This window comes from Macrobrachium rosenbergii, chromosome 41 (assembly GCF_040412425.1).
Source record: "Macrobrachium rosenbergii isolate ZJJX-2024 chromosome 41, ASM4041242v1, whole genome shotgun sequence".
NCBI lineage: Eukaryota > Metazoa > Arthropoda > Malacostraca > Decapoda > Palaemonidae > Macrobrachium > Macrobrachium rosenbergii.
This window is the reverse complement of record NC_089781.1, coordinates 81,013,107-81,033,475: the sequence shown is the minus strand read 5'-3', so window position 1 is coordinate 81,033,475 and position 20,369 is coordinate 81,013,107. Positions and strand designations below refer to the sequence as shown.

Below are 20,369 nucleotides of genomic sequence, written 5' to 3'. Positions count from 1 at the left end.
AAGATTAAACCATTCTTTCCTTATTAATCTTATTGCCATTTTACTTTCTTACTTTAAACCTTATCTTACCCCATCCTGGTGCACCCAGTAACAATATGTCCTATAATCCCTAGTCTTTAATATTACTTTGGTCCTTATATAAAGGAGCAACTGCTCATCTCTGCCATTCATTTAGAGCATTTCCCTCCACTAAACATACCTTACGCACCTTGTCAGCCACTCAGATACTTTCGCCACTGTATCAAAGTATCTCGCCTGTAATGCCACCAGCTTTTGATACCTTTCCATTCTCCAGCATTTACATACTTAAACTTCAGTAACTTCCAATTCTGTGTTATTCAACTTTGCCTTTCTTCTATTTTCCACTCTTTTCAATCATCAAAATACTCACTCAATCAAACCAGGACTTGTTTCTCTCTCTCTCTCTCTCTCTCTCTCTCTCTCTCTCTCTCTCTCTCTCTCTCTCTCTCTCTCTCTCTCTCTCTCTCTCTCATAAGTTCCTTGTTGGGCGAGTCGGTAGAGTTGTCAGCTAGCACTCGCTAGGCCCGAGTTCGAGTCTCCGGCCGGCCAGTGAAGAATTAGAGGAATTTATTTCTGGTGATAGAAGTTCATTTCTCGCTATACTGTGGTTCGGATTCCACAATAAGCTGTAGGTCCTGTTGCTAGGTAACCAATTGGTTCTTAGCCACGTAAAATAAGTCTAATCCTTCGGGCCAGCCCTAGGAGAGCTGTTAATTAGTTCAGTGGTCTGGTAAAACTAAGGTATATTTAACTTTCTCTCTCATATATATATATATATATATATATATATATATATATATATATATATATATATATATATATATAATATATATATATATTATATATATATATATATATATATATATATATATATATATATATATATATATATATATATATATATATATATATATATATAATATATATATATATATATATATATATATATATATATATATATATATATATATATATATATATATATATATATATAAAATATTTGAAAATAATGTTTTTATTAATAAGGGGTGGGTTAAGAGAAAAGGTAAGCAATGTTACCACCATCCCATCCTTCAACTGTTAAATGTCCACATTAGCCACTTCATTTTCCAACACATAAATTTCATCACAAGGCAGTAACTCCATTATTCCCTGTACCATTCACCTTGAATTTGCACTCTCTCTTGCAGTTTCTAAATACCAGGCTCTTCCATGCCATGTAGCCAGCACTTCCTTAGTATCCCTCTCGTCTTTCCCTAAATTTCCAAATTATTTATACTTCAAAAGTGCACCCTCCTCCATTCTCTTCATGTGACCAAACCACCTCTAAAAACTGATCCATGTTTTCAACTATGCCATCCTTCTTTCCACACCTTTGATGTATCTATATTTCTCATAATTTTAGTTCCTATTCCACATACTCTATATGAAAACCTCATCAACAACAACGTTCTTTTTCAGCTGCACTGAGCACCCACCTTCATTTTAAAGTATCCCAGCATTTGCTTCCATAGAGATGCCCCTTTTACAAATCCTTGGTTGAGATCCTTTTACTGTAAAATAAACTGATAGATTGAGAATAATAAAAAACTTCAAAAACTAGTAAAAGAGTTTGAAAGTCTTTTTGATGAGTAAAACTACAAGATAATATTAGTGAGAGCAAGGCTATGAGAATAAACAAAACCAGGGAGATGGAGTTAGTACATATGTTTGTATTCTTGGTGGAGGAACAGAAGTTGTTTTTGATTCTTGTTGGTATCTAGGGGTAAATGTTATGAAAAATGGAGGAATGAGAGAAATTGATAAATCACAGAAAAGGTAAATCAAGGAAGTAGGAAGATCTATGTAAACGATTTGGAGGAAAGGAGGAGGTTTCTTGGAAGCCAAAGTTGAAAGGCAAGAATAGGTTTTTAACCCAACTCCCCTGTGTAAAAGGTATTGTACATTTTGCACGGTTGTGGAAGAAAAAGGTAAAAGTTGTTGAGATGAACTATTTGCATAGTATTTGTACTGTATATTAATAGAATGAAAGGGGTAGAGGTTGAGGATATTAATGAGTAGTAAATGGTTAGTGCAACCAAAAAGATGGGTCAGAGTGTTTCGAGGGTATCTGGTCATGTTGCGAAAATGAAACAAAGGAGTTTAATGAAAGTTTTATGCTTCGGATTGTTAGGAGGAAGTATGAGATGAAGGCCTAAATAGTAATTGAAAAGATGGTCTGAAGGTCCTTAGTATCCAGAAAGCAAGCGAGAGATCATATAAGATGGTATGGGAGTTAAATGTACTAATGAAGAGCTTTCTGTGTAGGTATGAGAATCTGATATTGTGGTAGATTTCTTCATAGGGGGTTCATCCTTGATTTGGCAGTTGAAGGATGAATGTGACATTTATAATTGTCTCGCTTTTTCTCTCTCTAGAGCTACCTCTTACAAGAAAGTGGATTACTGAATGAATTTATATATACAGTATATATATATATATATATATATATATATATATATATATATATATATATATATATATATATATATATATATATATATAATATATATATATATATAATTATAATATATATATATATATATATATATATATATATATATATATATATATATATATATATATATATATATATATAAATATATATATATATTTGTTTCAAATACAAAATATTAACGTCTTTATTCTCTTCCTACACGACAGCATCACCGAACCAATAAAATATAGAATAAAAAATAAACCCATTCAGTTGTTTTCCTTCGCCCAAAATCGTGTCTTCGATTTCCTGTTTTTGCGTCTGTGGCTCATGACTCCTTGTCGCTATAGTTTATGATAGTCCTTGTCCTGTAGCCTTGCTTTTAACCAAGCAAGTGCGTTTAGAGTCTGTGCCCTTCGCACTTTAGGGCCAATTTCACTCACGCAACAATATTTTGACATGACGAAAATTGTTCCATTGTAACGCTACCCTTTGCAACGGCTCATGACATCAGTTACATATCTGTAGCTTCCACTGGATACAACTTGCAGTTAAGTTTGTTGGTCTCACCATTCAACTCTTATCAATTTTATCATCAGTGAATGTTTTTCCAACATTATCTCCAACCGTACTGACTTGCATGGGGCCAAACTAATGAATATTCCTTGAGTCTGATAGTTAGCAGGCCAACAAAAACCAAAATCGTGTCAGTATGACTCTGGTAATTGTACAGTATTTGCAGCAAAACCTAACATCCGGTGAAACTCGCCCATTTACTTTACCAAGGCAGATGTTCAGATCTGCATATGGATTTTGCGGGGTGTACCCTTTGACGGTCAAAATCGTGACTTTCTTTCATTTCGCATTTGCTTTCCGTTATGTTCTACCTCTAAGTATTGTATCCATTGCAATAGGCGGATACAAATGGAACCCTGAGTTATTGATTCGGTGTCGTATCTTGGTTAAAAGAGGGTACTTACATATGAATTATAGCCCTGTGAAAAAATAACCGTTGATGCATCTTGAAACAAACTTACTGGTCTGCGGCAAGCTGCTGTAAGTCCAGATGTGGCTCGAAAGCCATTAAGCTAAGTCAGATCTAGGAGAGTCGCATGTACATCCGAAGTCCGAAGTATTCGTTCCAAATACTTTGAGCAGTCTTATATTATATTTGACATAATAACTTCACGAAAATAACGCTTTGGAGCGCTAAATGTTAAAAGGAATCATCGCTGGAAGTAAGAGCAAAACAAATTGATCTTCAAGAACTGTGGAAATTCCAAGTTTCATGAACGGCAGTCCCACAATTGTGACGCTTTGCTACAAGAGTTGCAGAGGCGTTGATTTCCGAAAACGCAAATTCAATTCCTTTATGGCATAAAAAAAAAAGTCCCATACAGATTTAAGAAAAATATAATACACCAGTTGCCAACAGATCAACGTTGCCATGAGTGCAATATCGTGAGTCAACAACAGTATTAGTCTGGCGTGATTTTTTCTTGTGAATTATCTTCCTGCACCATAAAGACCTTTCCCTCGTCCTAGCTTATATTCAACTTTGTATTTGATTCCACTGAAATACAAACCGCATGGATGTTTATAATGTCCATGGAATGAACGAATTTCTGAGCTAAGCCACACGTATCAGGAGGCATAGAGCATATTTTAACAAGAGTTTAAGATTGAGATTGAAGGGAAAAGGAAATAATGAAAACAGATTACGCACACACACGCGCGCGCGCACAATGGAAGTGGGTGAAGCGTGTGGTTATTTGCAATTAAACGTAAAAGAGAAACATAGAGTTGATTACATAACATATATAAAACGATGAAGGAAGCAGTTCCGTAGTCCATGGAAGCATTTGAATGTCTTAAGGGTTAGTTAGGCCAATTCGCCATAATGGTAATGAAGTGTGGATGTTAGCTGAATATGAAAGGGAAAAATGAAAGCCGTTGGGCTGAATCATTTGCTTGTAGGCTATATGTAGGTAAGTAAGGTTCAGAGGGAGAGGAATGTATCGATACGAAGATATGGTAAAAAAGTTAGTATAGTCAACAAGATGGGTTAGACGGTTTTGAGGCGATTCGGTCCTCTGGACGGAAAGAAGAAGACTAAGTTGAACAGTGTCTCTAATTCAGAAATTTTGGGAAGAGAAAGAATAATGAGGGCACGTGCAAGACAGAGGTGACACAGTACACGTAGGGTGCCACAGAATACGTAGGGCTTTATATTTATGTGTATGATGTGGCTTAGCGACAATTGTCGTTTGCTTCCTCAGTTGGTCCCTTATCACGGAAGTCTTGTTATTGACACCGAACTTCAAAAAAGATTGCACGTATACATTTACTGTCCACGAAACAACAAATTAGAATCTAGGACGAAAATAAAATACTGTAATGACCCAGTAAGATAAAGCGTGGATGAACTCTGGGAAGCTGCGTCACTTCCGTTGAAATGCCCTAGTGCTTTCTCAAAGTTGTTGTTGAAATTGGTTTTCCGTTTTGCAATGATCCCTCTGATTGAGATGTAACAGATATTAACAACAGTCATCTATTGTAGAAGGAATATGTACGGCTAGAGAAATCAGATAAACAAGAAGGCGAAAAGGGAAAAAATGTTGCGTGTCAATATCCAAGAAGCATTTTTGTTCGTGCTTTACACGATTTTAAATCTATTTCCTCAGCTATGTATTGACATTTGTAAACTAGAGGGGAAAATGCGCAAACATGCAGCCAGTTCTTTTCAACACTCATCCAATAAAACGGGTAAAACAATAAGTTAGTGCAACCATGCTGGAAGTATTTGTTCATGCTTTAAAAATACTGATTGCATTTGTTTCAGTGGACTTATGTTCATGGGAGGGAAAAGCAAACAAACAACTATTGTTTGTAACACCTGTCCAATAAAGAAACAAAGCGAAGTTGCGTGTCAATGGACAAGTAGTATTTCTGCTCATGCTTTAAATCCATATTCTTGATTATGCCAGTCCTTTGAGCGATTAAGTGACAAATCACTAGTGGTCTGCGATATCCATCCAATCAAATTACTTATAATTGTTTTGGGAACATTCCCGATACTTTAAATCCCTTATTTTTTTCTATTACGTGCAGTTGTTTGCCAACTAGAGGAAAGGAACAAACAAATAGGCAACCCATTGTTTGCAAAGCCCATCCAATCCCAGTAGCTGTAGCTGCTCTTAAATGACGAGGGTCCACCGTAACTCTGCCCATTTCCTCGGTGACCCGAGAACGAGGCGAGTGGAAGAGCTGCCCAGCACTCCAGCTCCTTTTTTTCTTCGTTTTTCTCATCACATAAGCTCTACACAGCTCATCTTGTCTCAGGTAATGTGAACATTCATTCACATGAGAAAGCTTTATACATATTTTTTGTGTGCAGTCGATTGCCTCTTATAAACTCTGTCGTTTCTGAATTCACGATGTTGATTTGATAATATCGAACTGAAGAGCATAACTTATATGCATTATGCATGCTAACCCGCATCGGCCAGTCATCAGGGTAACATTTATCAACGGTGATCACTTGTTAAGTTTCACGTACTTGCAGTTTTCAAAGATGAAAATATGGTTTTATTTTACAGGCATGTTGTGATCTTATCAAGGATAAAATATTATATAAGATATTAACACTAGGCAGATTGAAATGCCTGCTATAGCCCCAGGCATTTCACATACAAAGTTGACAACTTACTGGAAGTTTACAACTTACTGGAAGGAATATTTCAGTTTTCATATTAAAAGTAAATATTACAACCTTAATCGTATTAACTGGTTTATGCCAGCACGGCAGTTACACTAAATGTGGTAAGGTGAGAATGGAAGCAGGCCTGGTCTGGCCCTTTGGACTCTGATGAGCTAACAAAGACGTTAGGGACATTGATTCCTCAAAGGTACGAGATAGAATAATTTTTGCAACAGCATGCCGAGCTATTATATACCATAATTTGATTATTTTGTTTTATTAAACCTGGAATAACCTCACAAGTGAAAGAAGTGCGGTGACATTCAGATGTTTAAACAAATCACATGAGATCACAAGCAAATTTTAGTTTGAACACCACATTCAATTGTTGCTATACTGAAGCGCAGGGTATGTGATACTGTTGTATATATTAAAAGACAAAGAGAACTCGTATGTTTACTGTGGCGTGATTGGCAAGGAGTAGACACAATTTGCTCTCTGAGCAGTCTTGGAGTTTTGTTCGCCACAAAGGAAGAAGACGCAGTGTTAGTCAGCGAAAGTGACGTCTTATTGTTAAAGACTCCCTGAGTTTGTTTACTTTTCTCTCTTGTGATGTACGGTGTGCTCGGCGGTCGTAGGGCTTTCTCTCAGCTTATTATCGGTAAGGAGCATTGAATAGCAGTACTCTTAACTTCCCTTTGTCGTCTATATAATGTAAAAACGGTGTAAGGGAATGAAGAACGTGAAACGATTTTTTTTTTTGACAGTTGAAACGATTCAGAAATGGATTCTTTCATACGGCCTTTTAGCGAAAGATAACTTGCAGAAAATGAAGGAGTTATCATGAAGAGTAGAATTATTACAAAATAAAAAAATATCATACGAATTCCACATGACGTGAAAATTTCGTTATACCAAAGACAAGTTTAGGGCTGGTAGTGGACTCGTGGTAAACACCGTGGTTGAACCTAAAGCTGATTGAGGGAGGCTCACGTCACGGCCAACGAACGTGCACGCGGGAAAACGTGATTTCAACGAATGCCGCCATATATACAGTATATATATATATATATATATATATATATATATATATATATATATATATATATATATATATATATATATATATATATATATATATATATATATATATATTATATATATTATATATATATATATATATATATATATATATATATATATATATATATATTATATATATTATATATATTATATATATATATATTATATATATATATATATATTATATATATATATATATATATATATATATATATATATATATATATATATATATATATTAGTTAAAATCCTGTATATTCTGATGGATGGGGGGTTTTCTGTATACTTATGCATATAAAGTTTGTGCGTAATGTATACGTATTTGCCCAGATACACACATACATATATACAGTATACTGAACAGTATATGTATGTATACATACGTATGTATCTTGGCAAATACATATACATAACGCATAAACTTTCTATGCATAGGTTTACAGAAAACAACCACCGGATATAGGAAGACATGATTATTATTGAATATATCAAGGAATAGGCTAAGTCATTTTTCTTAACTTTTTGTGGTGATTTCTTATATATATCACATAAAGGCTTTCTCGTTGACCCAAGGTTTTTCTGCCTATGGTCGTAACACCATCCATCCATACAGGATTTCAACAATAATATATAATATATATATATATATATATATATATATATATATATATATATATATATATATATATATATATATATATATATATATATATAAAATCATATAATCTTGCTATGTGAACATAGTAACCAACACACGTGAGCTTTCTAATCATCAAAGTTTTATTTTTATTATGCACCCGAACGCTATCATTAGTTCTATTATTGTCATCTAACGATGCCGGTCCTAATTCCAGACCAAGTTTTCTGTGATCGTTGCAAGAGGCAACGGGTCATAATGGGGTTCCTAACGGTAGCAGAATAAGGAAGCCATCTCACAAATTTTAATAAGTTAATAATGCCTCGCGAGATTTGGTATAATTTGGTCGTTATGTGATTACATTCCTTAGTTCCTTTTGAGATAGACTAAAGCTGCTGGCCCTTTGAAAAAGATACTGCTCGGATATCGACTAAAGCCAGTCTCTTGTTTGAAAAAGTAATCGCTCCTCGGTACAGGTTGCGAAGAGGGCAAAAAATAAATACGTATAGGAGAACAAGGAGTCCAATAGGCCATACTGCTATTTTATGGCGGAATTAAGTTTTTTTTAATCGAGTAAGGAGGGAGTGTTAGCATGAAAAATTACTTTTGTCAGATCAACACATTGCGATGTAATTCATGGATATGGGATAACTATTATCTTTTGGAGATCGTTATTCATTTATTTTTTCTTTGCTCATCACTAGCTAACGAGTGCAGCTCATCACTGGCTAACGAGTGCACGGTAGTGTGAAAAAAGTTGCACATTGAAGTATCACCCAGAAAGTACTACATTGCAAAGTTATTCATTCCTTCGAGTGTTAATGTTACTGAGTGTTTGTGTTCTCGGCGAGTATTAACTTTTAAGATGCTCGTTACCCACAGTTATTCTATCCCTGACCAGTTAATTTAGGGAGTTCGTTGATGAAAGAACATTAAACTTTGCTCAGAATTTTTTAACTCATTATTGCTGTTGGGCCTCTCTGGTCATGCAGCCCAGACCAGCACATAATAAAGCCTTTTACATTTTAGCATACCACTGTTAATGTAACCGTTTATTTTTTGTCCCATTGCTGCTATCGTGGAGTGTACATGTATTCGTATTACAGTAAATAATGAGTTACGGTAGAGTATTAGGCAATCAAAACTCTCAAAATCGGTAAACAAGCAAACGAAGCAAGGGCTTCATCATCGAAACCTTTAGTAAAAAGTGAAGACAAACAAACAGCCAAAGCCACTACAAACAACAAAGCTATGACTAGACAAGAGCTGAAATCGTTGCCAAAATCCCAATGACAAACGGCCTGGCGTCGAACTTCCCAGGCCATTATTAACTGCCACAACCATTGACCGCTGGTCCTCATCCTCGCCTCTCTCTCTCTCTCTCTCTCTCTCTCTCTCTCTCTCTCTCTCTCTCTCTCTCTCTCCTCCTCCTCCTCCTCCTCCTCCTCCTCCTCCTCCTCCTCCTCCTCCTCCTCCTCCTCCTCCCTTCTTCTTCCTTTTTTCCTCCTCCTCCTCCTCCTCCTCCTCCTCCTCCTCCTCCTTCTTCTTCTTCTTCTTCTTCTTCTTCTTCTTCTTCTTCCTTTTTTTTATACGGATGTGCTTACTCCGTTGGCTCTAGGACCATTGTCGCTAGCTCCAGATCCTTCCATGTCACTGTTTACAGTAGAAGTAGAAAATGGTGGTGTTTTGGGAATAAACCTTCCTCGTTTTTTTTTTCCCCCCTTTTTTGTCGTTCCCATCAGGCTTATGGTACTTAAGGAATTTTGACTGCGCGTCCCATTGCCCAGTATATCTATTTAGGACAACAATTTAACATCTGAAAATAATAACACGTACGGAATCATACAACGGTATAGTCATACAGTACCATATATATCAGATACTGCTTTATTTGTAGCCGAAATATTGTCACCATACGCCTTTCTTTCACTGTATCCAGTGAGAGGAAGTGTGTCTAGAATTCGTGAACGTTAATAGGCTACTACCAGGTACTTGATTCACACTGCTTAGGTCAGCGAAGACTCTGTAGATTTTCCTGAAATGTTCCGAAGTCGATCTCTCCTCACCTCCCATCCATATTAATCGATCTTGGTATTCTCATGTTTAAGGCGATGCTGATAACCAATGGACCACAGTAATTATTGGTACCAGAGATGACTCAGTTCACGACGTTCTATTTCGCATTCCAGATGATGATGCAACCATATAGTTGTTTATCAGCTTGCAACAAAACGTATCGCCACTTCCGGTCACCCCATATTAAGTGTACTCGGTACTTACTACTACTCCCTTTATTTATTTATATTTCTGTATCGGTAGTAGCACTGGTAGTTGTAAATTATCTTTAGGTGCAACATCTGTGTACAGGTTTTAATGTTTTTATCATTACTTGCTTTTAGGAAAGATGCCTCCTTAAGTGAAAACCGGTGTTCAATAGGTTTCGCCAGTCACGAGTTGTTTAATTATGCCATGGCTTTAGAATAGGTAGTTTGTCAAGCTAGTAGATAATCTGACAACCTTGAAAGGGTTGAGTACCTTTGGTTGCCAGGCCCTGACAGGAGTCGGTGCTACTTTGGCTTGTTATCTATGCGTCACCTCTGAGGTTACAGTACTAAAACACGGCGTCCCATTGAGCCTCTGCCATGTTTAGTACCTCGGAGGTGACGCGTAGATAACAAGCCTAAGTAGCATCCTGGAGTCTTCCACCTTGCCTTGGCCTCCGCATTAATCGGGAGCCTCCGTACACAGACTATGTTTCATTAGGAATAGATTAATAATTTTCCAGATCTAGTTGTCATGGCTTTTCTATAGTTTTTTTTTTTCGAGAACTACGATAACGAAGTGGGAAACGACGAACAACTTTTATAAACCAAAGCTAGAAAGTACAGATCTTTGTCTTGAAAAACTAAGGTGAGAAAAGGAATTAATTTAGAAGAAAGAGGTATAAACCTCGGTCATGAGAGTTAAACATGCATACGAGACCAATGCCAGGATTCAAGTGAGGGCTGAACTTTGGGTCAATGCCCCTTAACTTGTAAAAGAACACAATTGTCATGGGAATTTACAGCAAAACTTAGAGGTTTTGTGTGAGCGTTAACACCAATGATGAGGTCAGAAAGTCAACATTTGAGTAAGTAAGATTCAAGAGTGGGATATGTTGTCAGGCAGGCATTTCCCCATTGTTATTAGAAGTAGGGAACCCTTTTAAATGGAGCAGAGTGCTTTTCATAAAGCATCCAGGTTTCTGAAAAGGCATCATCAGTATATAATTAGCCCAAATCTGTTTTAGATCAATTATTTTTTTTTTTTCATTTCCCACTCATACTTTGCTTCATGGTATGGAGTAAACTCGTGTTTCACTTGTTTCTGTGTATCTTGTTACAATGCATATGTGAGAGAACAGAAATAAAACGACAAGTATATTTTAACAGTTAGTATAATATATAGAAGACCAAAGCATTTCGTTAGTATAATAAATAATAAAAGTAGACGACGGAAATAATAAAATTCCTAAGCTAGTCATGATCAGATGCTAGGAAATCTATCGACTATTTTACAGATATCTTTTTGGTTAAATGTGTTGATTGCTCCATGGTATATATTACACTTCAGAGTGAAGCAGTTAAACCTAAAAAAAAAAAAATTGCTGACGTACTGAATGAAGGTAGAGCTATGCTAGCATCTGTACCATTTCAATTCGCTGATGTTGCTCAAAAAGTGCTAGAAAAGGTGCCGAAGAGATAATTGAAGACTGCTTCATTTGCATAATAGTTTAGAACATTACTTCTTTTGGAAGAGGGATTTAGGACGTGATTTTATGCGAGAATGGTAAGAGGAAAAATGTTCTTTTATGTATTTTATTTATTTATCCATCTATATATTATTTGTTGCAGTTCAAAACCTTAGTTAAGCAGCACGAAGGAGAAAAACTAACTGGTTATGGGCAATTTTGTAGAAATGTGAATGTGTAGTAGAGAATTGCGTATTACCGCTGTAAACATATTTATCTACAATAGCCTTTTGTTTTGTCATTTCCCATATTAGATACCTCGTTTTTTTTACCCACTTGGGGAACATTTTAAATGTTAGATGCATCGTCTTATCTCAATAAGTTTTTGTGTTGTGTCAGAATTTTCATTTTTATTACATGCTTTTATTTAACTTGACTTCTGCGTCTGTCTGTCTGTCTGTTTGGGTCAAATCTTGTAACTCAATTTTCGACCTGTTCTCTTCGTCCGATGGACTTGAAATTTTGCATGGTTACTCAATCCCGGTAACAATACAACCTTACATGATCATTAGGTCAGCAGTGACCTCTAGTGACCCTACCATGACCTCTCCCGGTATCTCAGGGTTTGTATGAAACTTCGGATATTTCACAACTTCTTTGACTGTAGAATCTATCTTCCATATAACCACCCCTTCCCTCTTTCATCCCCCGCCTCCTTCCCCCTCCCCAGCACACGATCAAGTGTTAATTTAGCTGTGCCCTCCCCTTCCCTCTTCCCTCCTTTAACCCCCCACCCATCCCCTCCCCTCCCAGTGCACAAAAGTGTTAATTTAGCTGTCCTCCCCTCCCCTTCCCTGTTCCATCCCCTTCCCCTCACCTCCCCACCCCTCCCAGCACACAATCAAGTGTTAATTTAGCTATGTCCTCCCCTCCCCCTTCCCTTTTTCATCCCCTTTCCCTTCCATCCCCTTCTTCCCTCTTCCATCCCCTCCCCCTCCCCAAAAGCACAATCAAGTGTTGCTGTGTCCTCCTTCCTTCTTCCATCCCCTCCCCTTCCTTCTTCCATCCCCTCCCCTTCCTTCTTCCATCCTCTCCCCTTCCTTCTTCCATCCCCTCCCCCCATCTTCTCCTTCTCCCCCTCCTCTTCCCCCTCCCCTTCTTCTTCCATCCCCTCCCCTTCCTCCCCCCCTCTTCCATCCTCCTCCCCTTCCTTCTTCCATCCCTCCCCTCCTTCCTTTCCATCCCTCCCCTTCTTCTCCCCTCCCCTCCCTTCCATCCTCCCTTCCTTCTTCCATCCTTCCAGAGCATCCGATCAAGTGTTAATTTAGCTGTGTCCTCCCACCCCTTCCTCTTCCCTCCCCCCCTCCCTTCCCCCTGTTCTTCTTCCATCCCCTTTCCTCCCCTCTCCTCCCCCATCCCCTCCCCATTCCACCTCCCCCTCCCCATTCCACCTCCCTCCCACTTCCTCCTCCCCTTATCCCCTCCACACGATCAAATGTTAATTTAACTGTGTCCTCTCCCCTTCCCTCTTCCATCTCCCCTCCCCCTCCCCTCCCCTCCCCTTCCCTCCCCCCCCCTTCCTGAGCATGCGATCAAATGTTGATTTATCTGTGTCCTCCTCCCCTTCCCTTTCCACCCCCCTCCCTCCCCTAACGAAGCACGCCATCAAGTGTTGATTTATCTGTGTCCTCCCCTTCCCTCTTCCCTCCCCTTCCCCCTCCCCTCCCTCCCCCCACTTCCACCTCCCCTTCCTACTCCCCCCCCCTCCCTCCCCCTTCAAGTGTCCCCTTCCTCCCCTACTTCCACTACCCCCTTCCCTCTTCCCTCCCTTCCCTTCCCCTTCCCCATCCCCTCCCCTCCCCCTTACACGGATATCAATTTCGTTAACTACAATCATAAATCGGTTACAATTTCTGTCAAAACTAAAAAGTATAAAATAAAAATAAAAAAATTTCTTCAAAACATGCAAAATGCACCAAAAAGTGAAAAATAATTTTTTGAGATTTACTTTTTGCAGCACCCCCTTCCATGTTTGGGGCCACGCTTTTATCTTTTATTTTTGTAGTCATGATTAATTGTAAGAAAATCCTGGTGTCTCAAAAAATTGTTTACTTTTTAGTGTATTCTAATAAAAGCATGTCTAAAAAAATGTTTATATTATTTTTATTTTAAAAATTCAATCTCTCTCTCTCTCTCTCTCTCTCTCTCTCTCTCTCTCTCTCTCTCTCTCTCTCTCTCTCTCATATGTCGCACGCGCGCGCGCTCATACGTAAACAAGTGCGTTCTTGTTTGGTTATTGGCAAATGATAAATGGTTTGTTTAGGTAATCAGTAAAATAATGTTAGTGCTATGTTATTACATTGAAAAATTTAACTTTTTTCGAATTAAGTTCAACAGCATTTCATTGTTATAAATACTCGTCGAGTTACGGATTGTTCATACTTTCACCTTTGTGTATTAGTTTGTCACTTCTTAATTTATGGAAGGTTAAATTAAACAATTGGATCTAAACCTTAGCAGACATATCGAGGAGCTTTCTGCCTAGACCAGAAGAAATCAAGTAGTTTTAAGAAACCTCCGTCACCTAAAGTTTCCGCCTGTAATGAAATGCCCTTTTCTTTAACAGTTCATAGCTATCAAATGGAAATAGGAAGAACAAACGAATTATTCATGGTATATTTTGCGTCAAACATGGAGAATAAAATCAAACGGAACAGGGTGGTAACAACAGCCCACTTCGCCCTTAGTAACAGGTTGTACAAAGGCCTTATTCTTACATATTATAAAGCATTATAAAGCAAATTTTATGTGCTTCAAAAATCTTGGCCACTGTAATCAGGCTGAAATACTGCATGAAAGCGTACGAATATAGCCGTCTCTTCTCCTATGTACTTAATGAACAGATATAAAAATAATTAGTGTTTTCATTCGCTTTGAAAGATGTATGGGAGTTAAGGGAGGGAAATCTAAACATTTTGAAGCTCTGTACTGCCTTCTAAAATAACGACAAAATATTAAACATTTTGAATTATGATCCCTCCCATATAATAAATACAAAACATTTTTTGCAGTCAATTTATTAACGGCCAAAAGTGAGCAATGTGCATCGAATTTGCCATGTTCAGTATTTATTACAAATTCTTTATAATTCTGTTAAAATCTAACAGGATATTATTTTAGATGGTATAATTGCATAAAGCTCACGACTGATTCTGGGATTATATACGTCACTGTTTGTTGATTATGTAAATATACAATAGGAAAATTAGTGGAAGTATTACTGTCTAGAAGGATAACGCGTAATCCTGATTAGCAGTGAAGAATGATGTTAATACGCAGGACAAATGTCAGAATTCGATATTATATATATAATATATATATATATATATATATATATATATATATATATATATATATATATATATATATATACATATATATACATATATATATACAGCTTAGTGTAAGGGGTCAGGAGTCAATTTTCATATTAATAATCAACAATAAGGGAAGAGGACAACAGATATAGAAGCTGTCTTTATTCCAACGTTTCGTAATTGCCCATTTAATGATATCATCGGGCCTGTTAAAAGGAAACATAAAATTCCGTGTAAAATTGTAAAAACTAGAAATAAAAATTAAGAATTGAAAAAGCTAAAGTCAAGACAAATACAAGGGGGAGGAGGACGTATGTGTGTTTAACGATGGAACAAGTTGTTTAATAAAAAGTGATTCCAGAGTAACAAAACCAAAAGTTTTAACCGTCCCAAAAAAAAAGTTTTACGCATTTTTTCCATTTACTCATGACCTAAAATTTCACAAGAAGTTCATACAAATTATTCAGGAACATTTTTATGCCATTGGCGTTAATTTAATTCCTAAGAACCCTTTCACTATCGGTTCACTCTTTAAAACTAAGGAGCGATTGTCACCTTATATGCCCTCTGGTGTTGTTTATAAGCATACTCGCCCTAAATATTAAACAGGGACCAATGTGGGATCCACCAGCAGACTCCTTAAGGTGCGTATCGATTCTCATCGTGGCGTAAGCTTCCGTACTGGTAGCAGAATTTCAAACCCAGAACATTTCAATATCAGAAATCACTCCAAAGTTTGTAGAACACATATCAGTAATAGACTTCATTTTAGGCCATACCACCAACCCTCAAGACCTTTTTACCAAACGACTCGTTCCATCGTTAAACACACTCATACTTCCTCCTCCCCTCTGTATTTGTCTTGACTTGTGTTGTTTATATTTACGTTTAGTTTAACGCTGTCACTCCTCTAGGTCGGTCCTTATCTTTTCTGTAACTCTGTTCACCGCTATTTTCATTTTTAGTTTACTGTATATTCTGTTACCTTTCATTTTAATGTAGAGATTTTTAAAATTTTGTTCATTCCTGTCATTTTAATGCAGAGATTTTTAAAATTTTTTCATTCATTCAATTTTAATGTTGTGTATATATCTTAAATTCTGTAAGAATAATTTTCAGCTTTTTCAATTCTTAATTTTTAGTTTTAGTTTTTACAATTGTACACGGAATTTTATGTTTCCTTTTAACAGTCCCTATGATACAATAAAATGGACAATTACGAAACGTAGGAATAAAGACAGCTTCTATATGTGTGTGTGTGTTGTCCTCTTTATTTTGCTATATGCAAGAATAAAACCTAAACTAATATTCTGTTAGATTTTGACAATTATAATGGATTTGTTACGTACATACATACATACACACACACACACATATATATATATATATATATATATATATATATATATACTGTATATATATGTATATATACAGTATATATCTATCTATCTATATATATATATATATATATATATATATATATATATATATATATATATATATATATATATATATATATATATATGGGCGTGTGTTTGTGGAATGGTTGATGTTGGCAGGAGATTAGTGCAAACTGGGGAAGGGGAGAAAATGACAAATTTTATAAGAGGAGAAAGACAAAAGTAAAAATGAGAAAGAATTAAGGTAAGGTAAATGAAAACTAGGAACATGTTGCAATGAATTTTAATACAGACGAATGTGAAAAGCTGATTTGTATAAATATTTGGAAGTATAAAGGATGATCTTAGAGTAACGGAAGAAATGAGTCTCAGAATTGGTGAGGCAAGAAAGGTAGTAGGGTGTATGTGGAAGTTTGTAGGACTTGAATTGCTTATCGGAGCTAAAGTAGAAATGTATGTAATGGATTGTTGAGCCAAATATCCTGTAGAGAAATGATGTGTGGGTGTTTAATCCAAATAAGAAAAAGTTGCTCTCAACATGAACTGGTTGCATAGTATGTGCTGTGTAGAAAGAAACGATAGGGTAAGGAATCAGAGATAAACAGGAAAACTGGTAAAAAGGGTATTGTATGTGATGAGATGGATCATAGCCTTTTGAGGAGGTTTGGTCATGTAGAGAGAGTAGGCGATGATAGGCTAGTGAAGGGAGTAAATAATTATAAAGAGGTATTTAAAGGGACGGAGAAAAGGTAGACTTGCGAAAGAGGTATTTGAGAATAAGGTCATGAACATTCAGTTAGCACAATTGTGTGTGTGTGCAAGACAGGAATGAATGTTGCAATGGGTGTAAGGGGGTTAGATGCGCTGGTGAAGAGCCTTCTGTGTAGGTTTATGAGCGTATAAGCTGGTGGTTCACCTAATATGAAGCAAGTAAGGCAGTAATATGGATTTGACCATTGTGTTTTTTTTTTCTCTGGAGCCCTCCCCTGCAAGAGGAAAGGCTTAAAATTGAAATATATATAATATAAACATATTAACCAATAGTACACACGTAAGCTGTATATCGTGTCCGGAAGCACACTGCTTTAAAACCCTTTGACCCTGACGATCGCAGCTATTTGAAAACTTTTTTTTGATTCCTAGTAACAGAGTGACCTTCACGGGACCTCATGTGAAAGTTTGCTCCTAGTAACTCTCTCCCTCTCTCTCTCATTTTTCACTGTCTAAGCTCCGCCCTTTGATCCCATAGGATGTGGGCGTGGCGTGTGATGATGACGACGTTGGCGGTGGTGCTGGTAGGGCTGTTGGCCCGGGGAGGGACGGCGCTCCCCACCGCCTCCTCTTCCAATGACCGGCCGATCATCGGTAAGTACATTGACGATAGTGGTAATCATTTTTAGCACTCTTGAGGGGTGGGCGTGTTGATGACCGGGTTAACCATCTGCCCGAAAAAAGGGGGTACGTAATTCGAACTCTGGGATGACCCCCATTTTTTTTCTTTTATTCTTCTTTAATAGTGTGTTGGGTGTTATCTACTGCAGCGGGGAGGCTGTGATTTTCATTTTATTTTATGTATTTATTGTTTGTTGCTTGTGTGTTTCGATATCCAATTGTATGTACTGGTTAGGCTCTTGGATTATTTAGCTCCCGTTGCGATAAAATCTTATAATTGATCTTGAGTAAAGTAATACGATTTATATTTCTTCTTTGGTTATTTTGATTTACTTGTTAATATTTCAGTGATGTCGCCGTTAACCCAAACATATATTAACTTGATCTACCATCAAAGCTCCCCCCCCCCTCTCTCTCTCTCTCTCTCTCTCTCTCTCTCTCTCTCTCTCTCTCTCTCTCTCTCTCTCTCTCTCTCTCTCTCCCCCAATGAAAAAGGCAACGTTGTAACTCAAAATTGCGAACTGTCTCAAACCCTGTTATCCACCTTCCAACTTTTGCGAATCTCAACAATTTAATTGCTGTCGCGACTTTCTCCCTGTATCTCGGCAGTCTCACATTCCACTTCCGCTCTCTGCACAGTCCTGTGAGAAAACGGCTTCTGCATTCGTGGAATTTGCATGCTGGTTGCATTCTTCGTGCGTGCGTATATGTATGTATGTATGTATGTATGTATGGTTTGTATGCGATGTTTGTTCTTCTTCCCTGAGTTTTCGTCGTGAATTTGGGAACGTTTATTTGCCCCGATGCTGGGGCCTTTGCTCATTGGGAATTCATTGCATCAGAATTTTACTTATATTTTTATATTTTTATATATCGTTTAAAAACTAATAATTTTCCATTCTCATTAAAATTTCAGAATATTTTTGTCATTTTTTGAACGTATTCTTTATGAATTTGGCAGTTCTTTGTATCAGTTTCTCTCTTATGCATCTCTCATCATTTCGGAATGATGTAGCCTATATGCTTTCTTTTGATTTTAAAAGATAGATCCTAGGTCAAAATACACAAGACGTGATATAACACTTGAAGATTATTGTCAGTATACTTTATATTCAAAGCGTCAGAATGGCATATTAAATTACAGGCCTATGGTATACTACCTGGTAAGGATATTTTGCAAAATATACTGTAGTGTATGTATAGCTATGCAGTACTAACGGTTCATTACAAAAAAATCTTTGTTAAATTTAACATGACCACTTGAAATTTTTCATATTTGAAATACATAACATTTCTAAAAGTTCGAGCATTATTAACAGAATTGCAGCACGACAATCATACGTCAGTACTTGCAAGTCTGTATATTTATGATGAAATCTAACAGATTAGGAAAAACAAAAATAAGAAAACAACGAGACTACGAAAGCAAGAGTTCTGTAATTCCCATTACATATAAGTGAAAATCCCAACCAACGCCCCCCCCCCACCACCTTTTATTTTGTTTCCGGTTTGGGGTTGTAGCAAATATGCTTTTGGTTGCGGTTGTGTGATGTAAATTTCCATGGTTCTGGAAACCATGGTCAAATTGGCTCTCTCTCTCTCTCTCTCTCTCTCTCTCTCTCTCTCTCTCTCTCTCTATATATATATATATATATATATATATATATATATATATATATATATATATATATATATATACATACATATATATATATATATATGTATATATATATATATATATATATATATATATATATATATATATATATATATATATATATATATATATATATATATATATATGTATATATATATATATATATATATATATATATATATATATATATATATATATATATATATATATATATTGTGGGTGTTGGTGTATATATGTATACATAGTGTGTGTGTGCGTGTGTGTGTGTGTGTGTGTGTGTGTGTGTGTGTGCGCGCGCACTTGTGTTTATGCATATATGATTAGTTAAATGGACAGACAAAGCGAATAGTCTTTTAACACTTATAACCAATGATACTATTAATAAAATATGCACCAATGAGATTCTAATGCAAAGGGAATTCATAAATAACCTTCAGTCTCTTATACTAATCACACACATACACAGAACACTTTTAGAAGCAAAAGTTTTTAATTTACTTGTTTTGGTAATCTGTCTTCGCATATCATCCTAATCAAACTAAACTTAATACTTAGTTCCCAGCACAAAACCTAAGAAAAAAAAAAAACACGGACGAAAGAATTGCAAGTGACTTTTTCCCCTGGCCAGTCAAGAGCGATAGAGAATAATGTCTAATCATTCATACATCCTGTATTCCCGTTGAGTTGTCCAGGGCTTGTGTAAGTGCTTAGGCTAATCTATCGCCCCCAAAATGACGCAGTTGAAAGGTTGTAATATTCTAGATCTGCGCGGACAGAGAATACGCAGCAAAATTCAGTTGACCTCGTTGCAAGATCAGAGGTCATTTCTTGTGGACAAGAGTAAACGGATTATAATCTTTTGCGGTATTAGATGTATTTAAGAAAAGCTTAGTAAC

At 36.6% G+C, this 20,369-nt stretch overlaps 1 protein-coding gene across 2 annotated transcripts in view; it reads left to right on the top strand.

Annotated features, from left to right (window-relative positions):
- The first annotated feature begins 5,337 nt into the window (after positions 1-5,337).
- LOC136826919 (gamma-glutamyl hydrolase-like) overlaps positions 5,338-20,369 on the top strand; it is a 33,024-nt gene continuing 17,992 nt past the window's right edge. The window contains exons 1-2 of one of the 2 annotated variants that reach the window (XM_067084487.1): positions 5,338-5,839; positions 17,674-17,789. In XM_067084487.1, coding sequence (XP_066940588.1) covers positions 17,675-17,789 — 115 coding nt within the window. In that variant the 5' untranslated portion in view covers positions 5,338-5,839; position 17,674. Of the gene's footprint in view, positions 5,840-6,622; positions 6,859-17,673; positions 17,790-20,369 lie in introns of those variants that run through there. The other variant, XM_067084488.1, reaches the window with a different exon arrangement.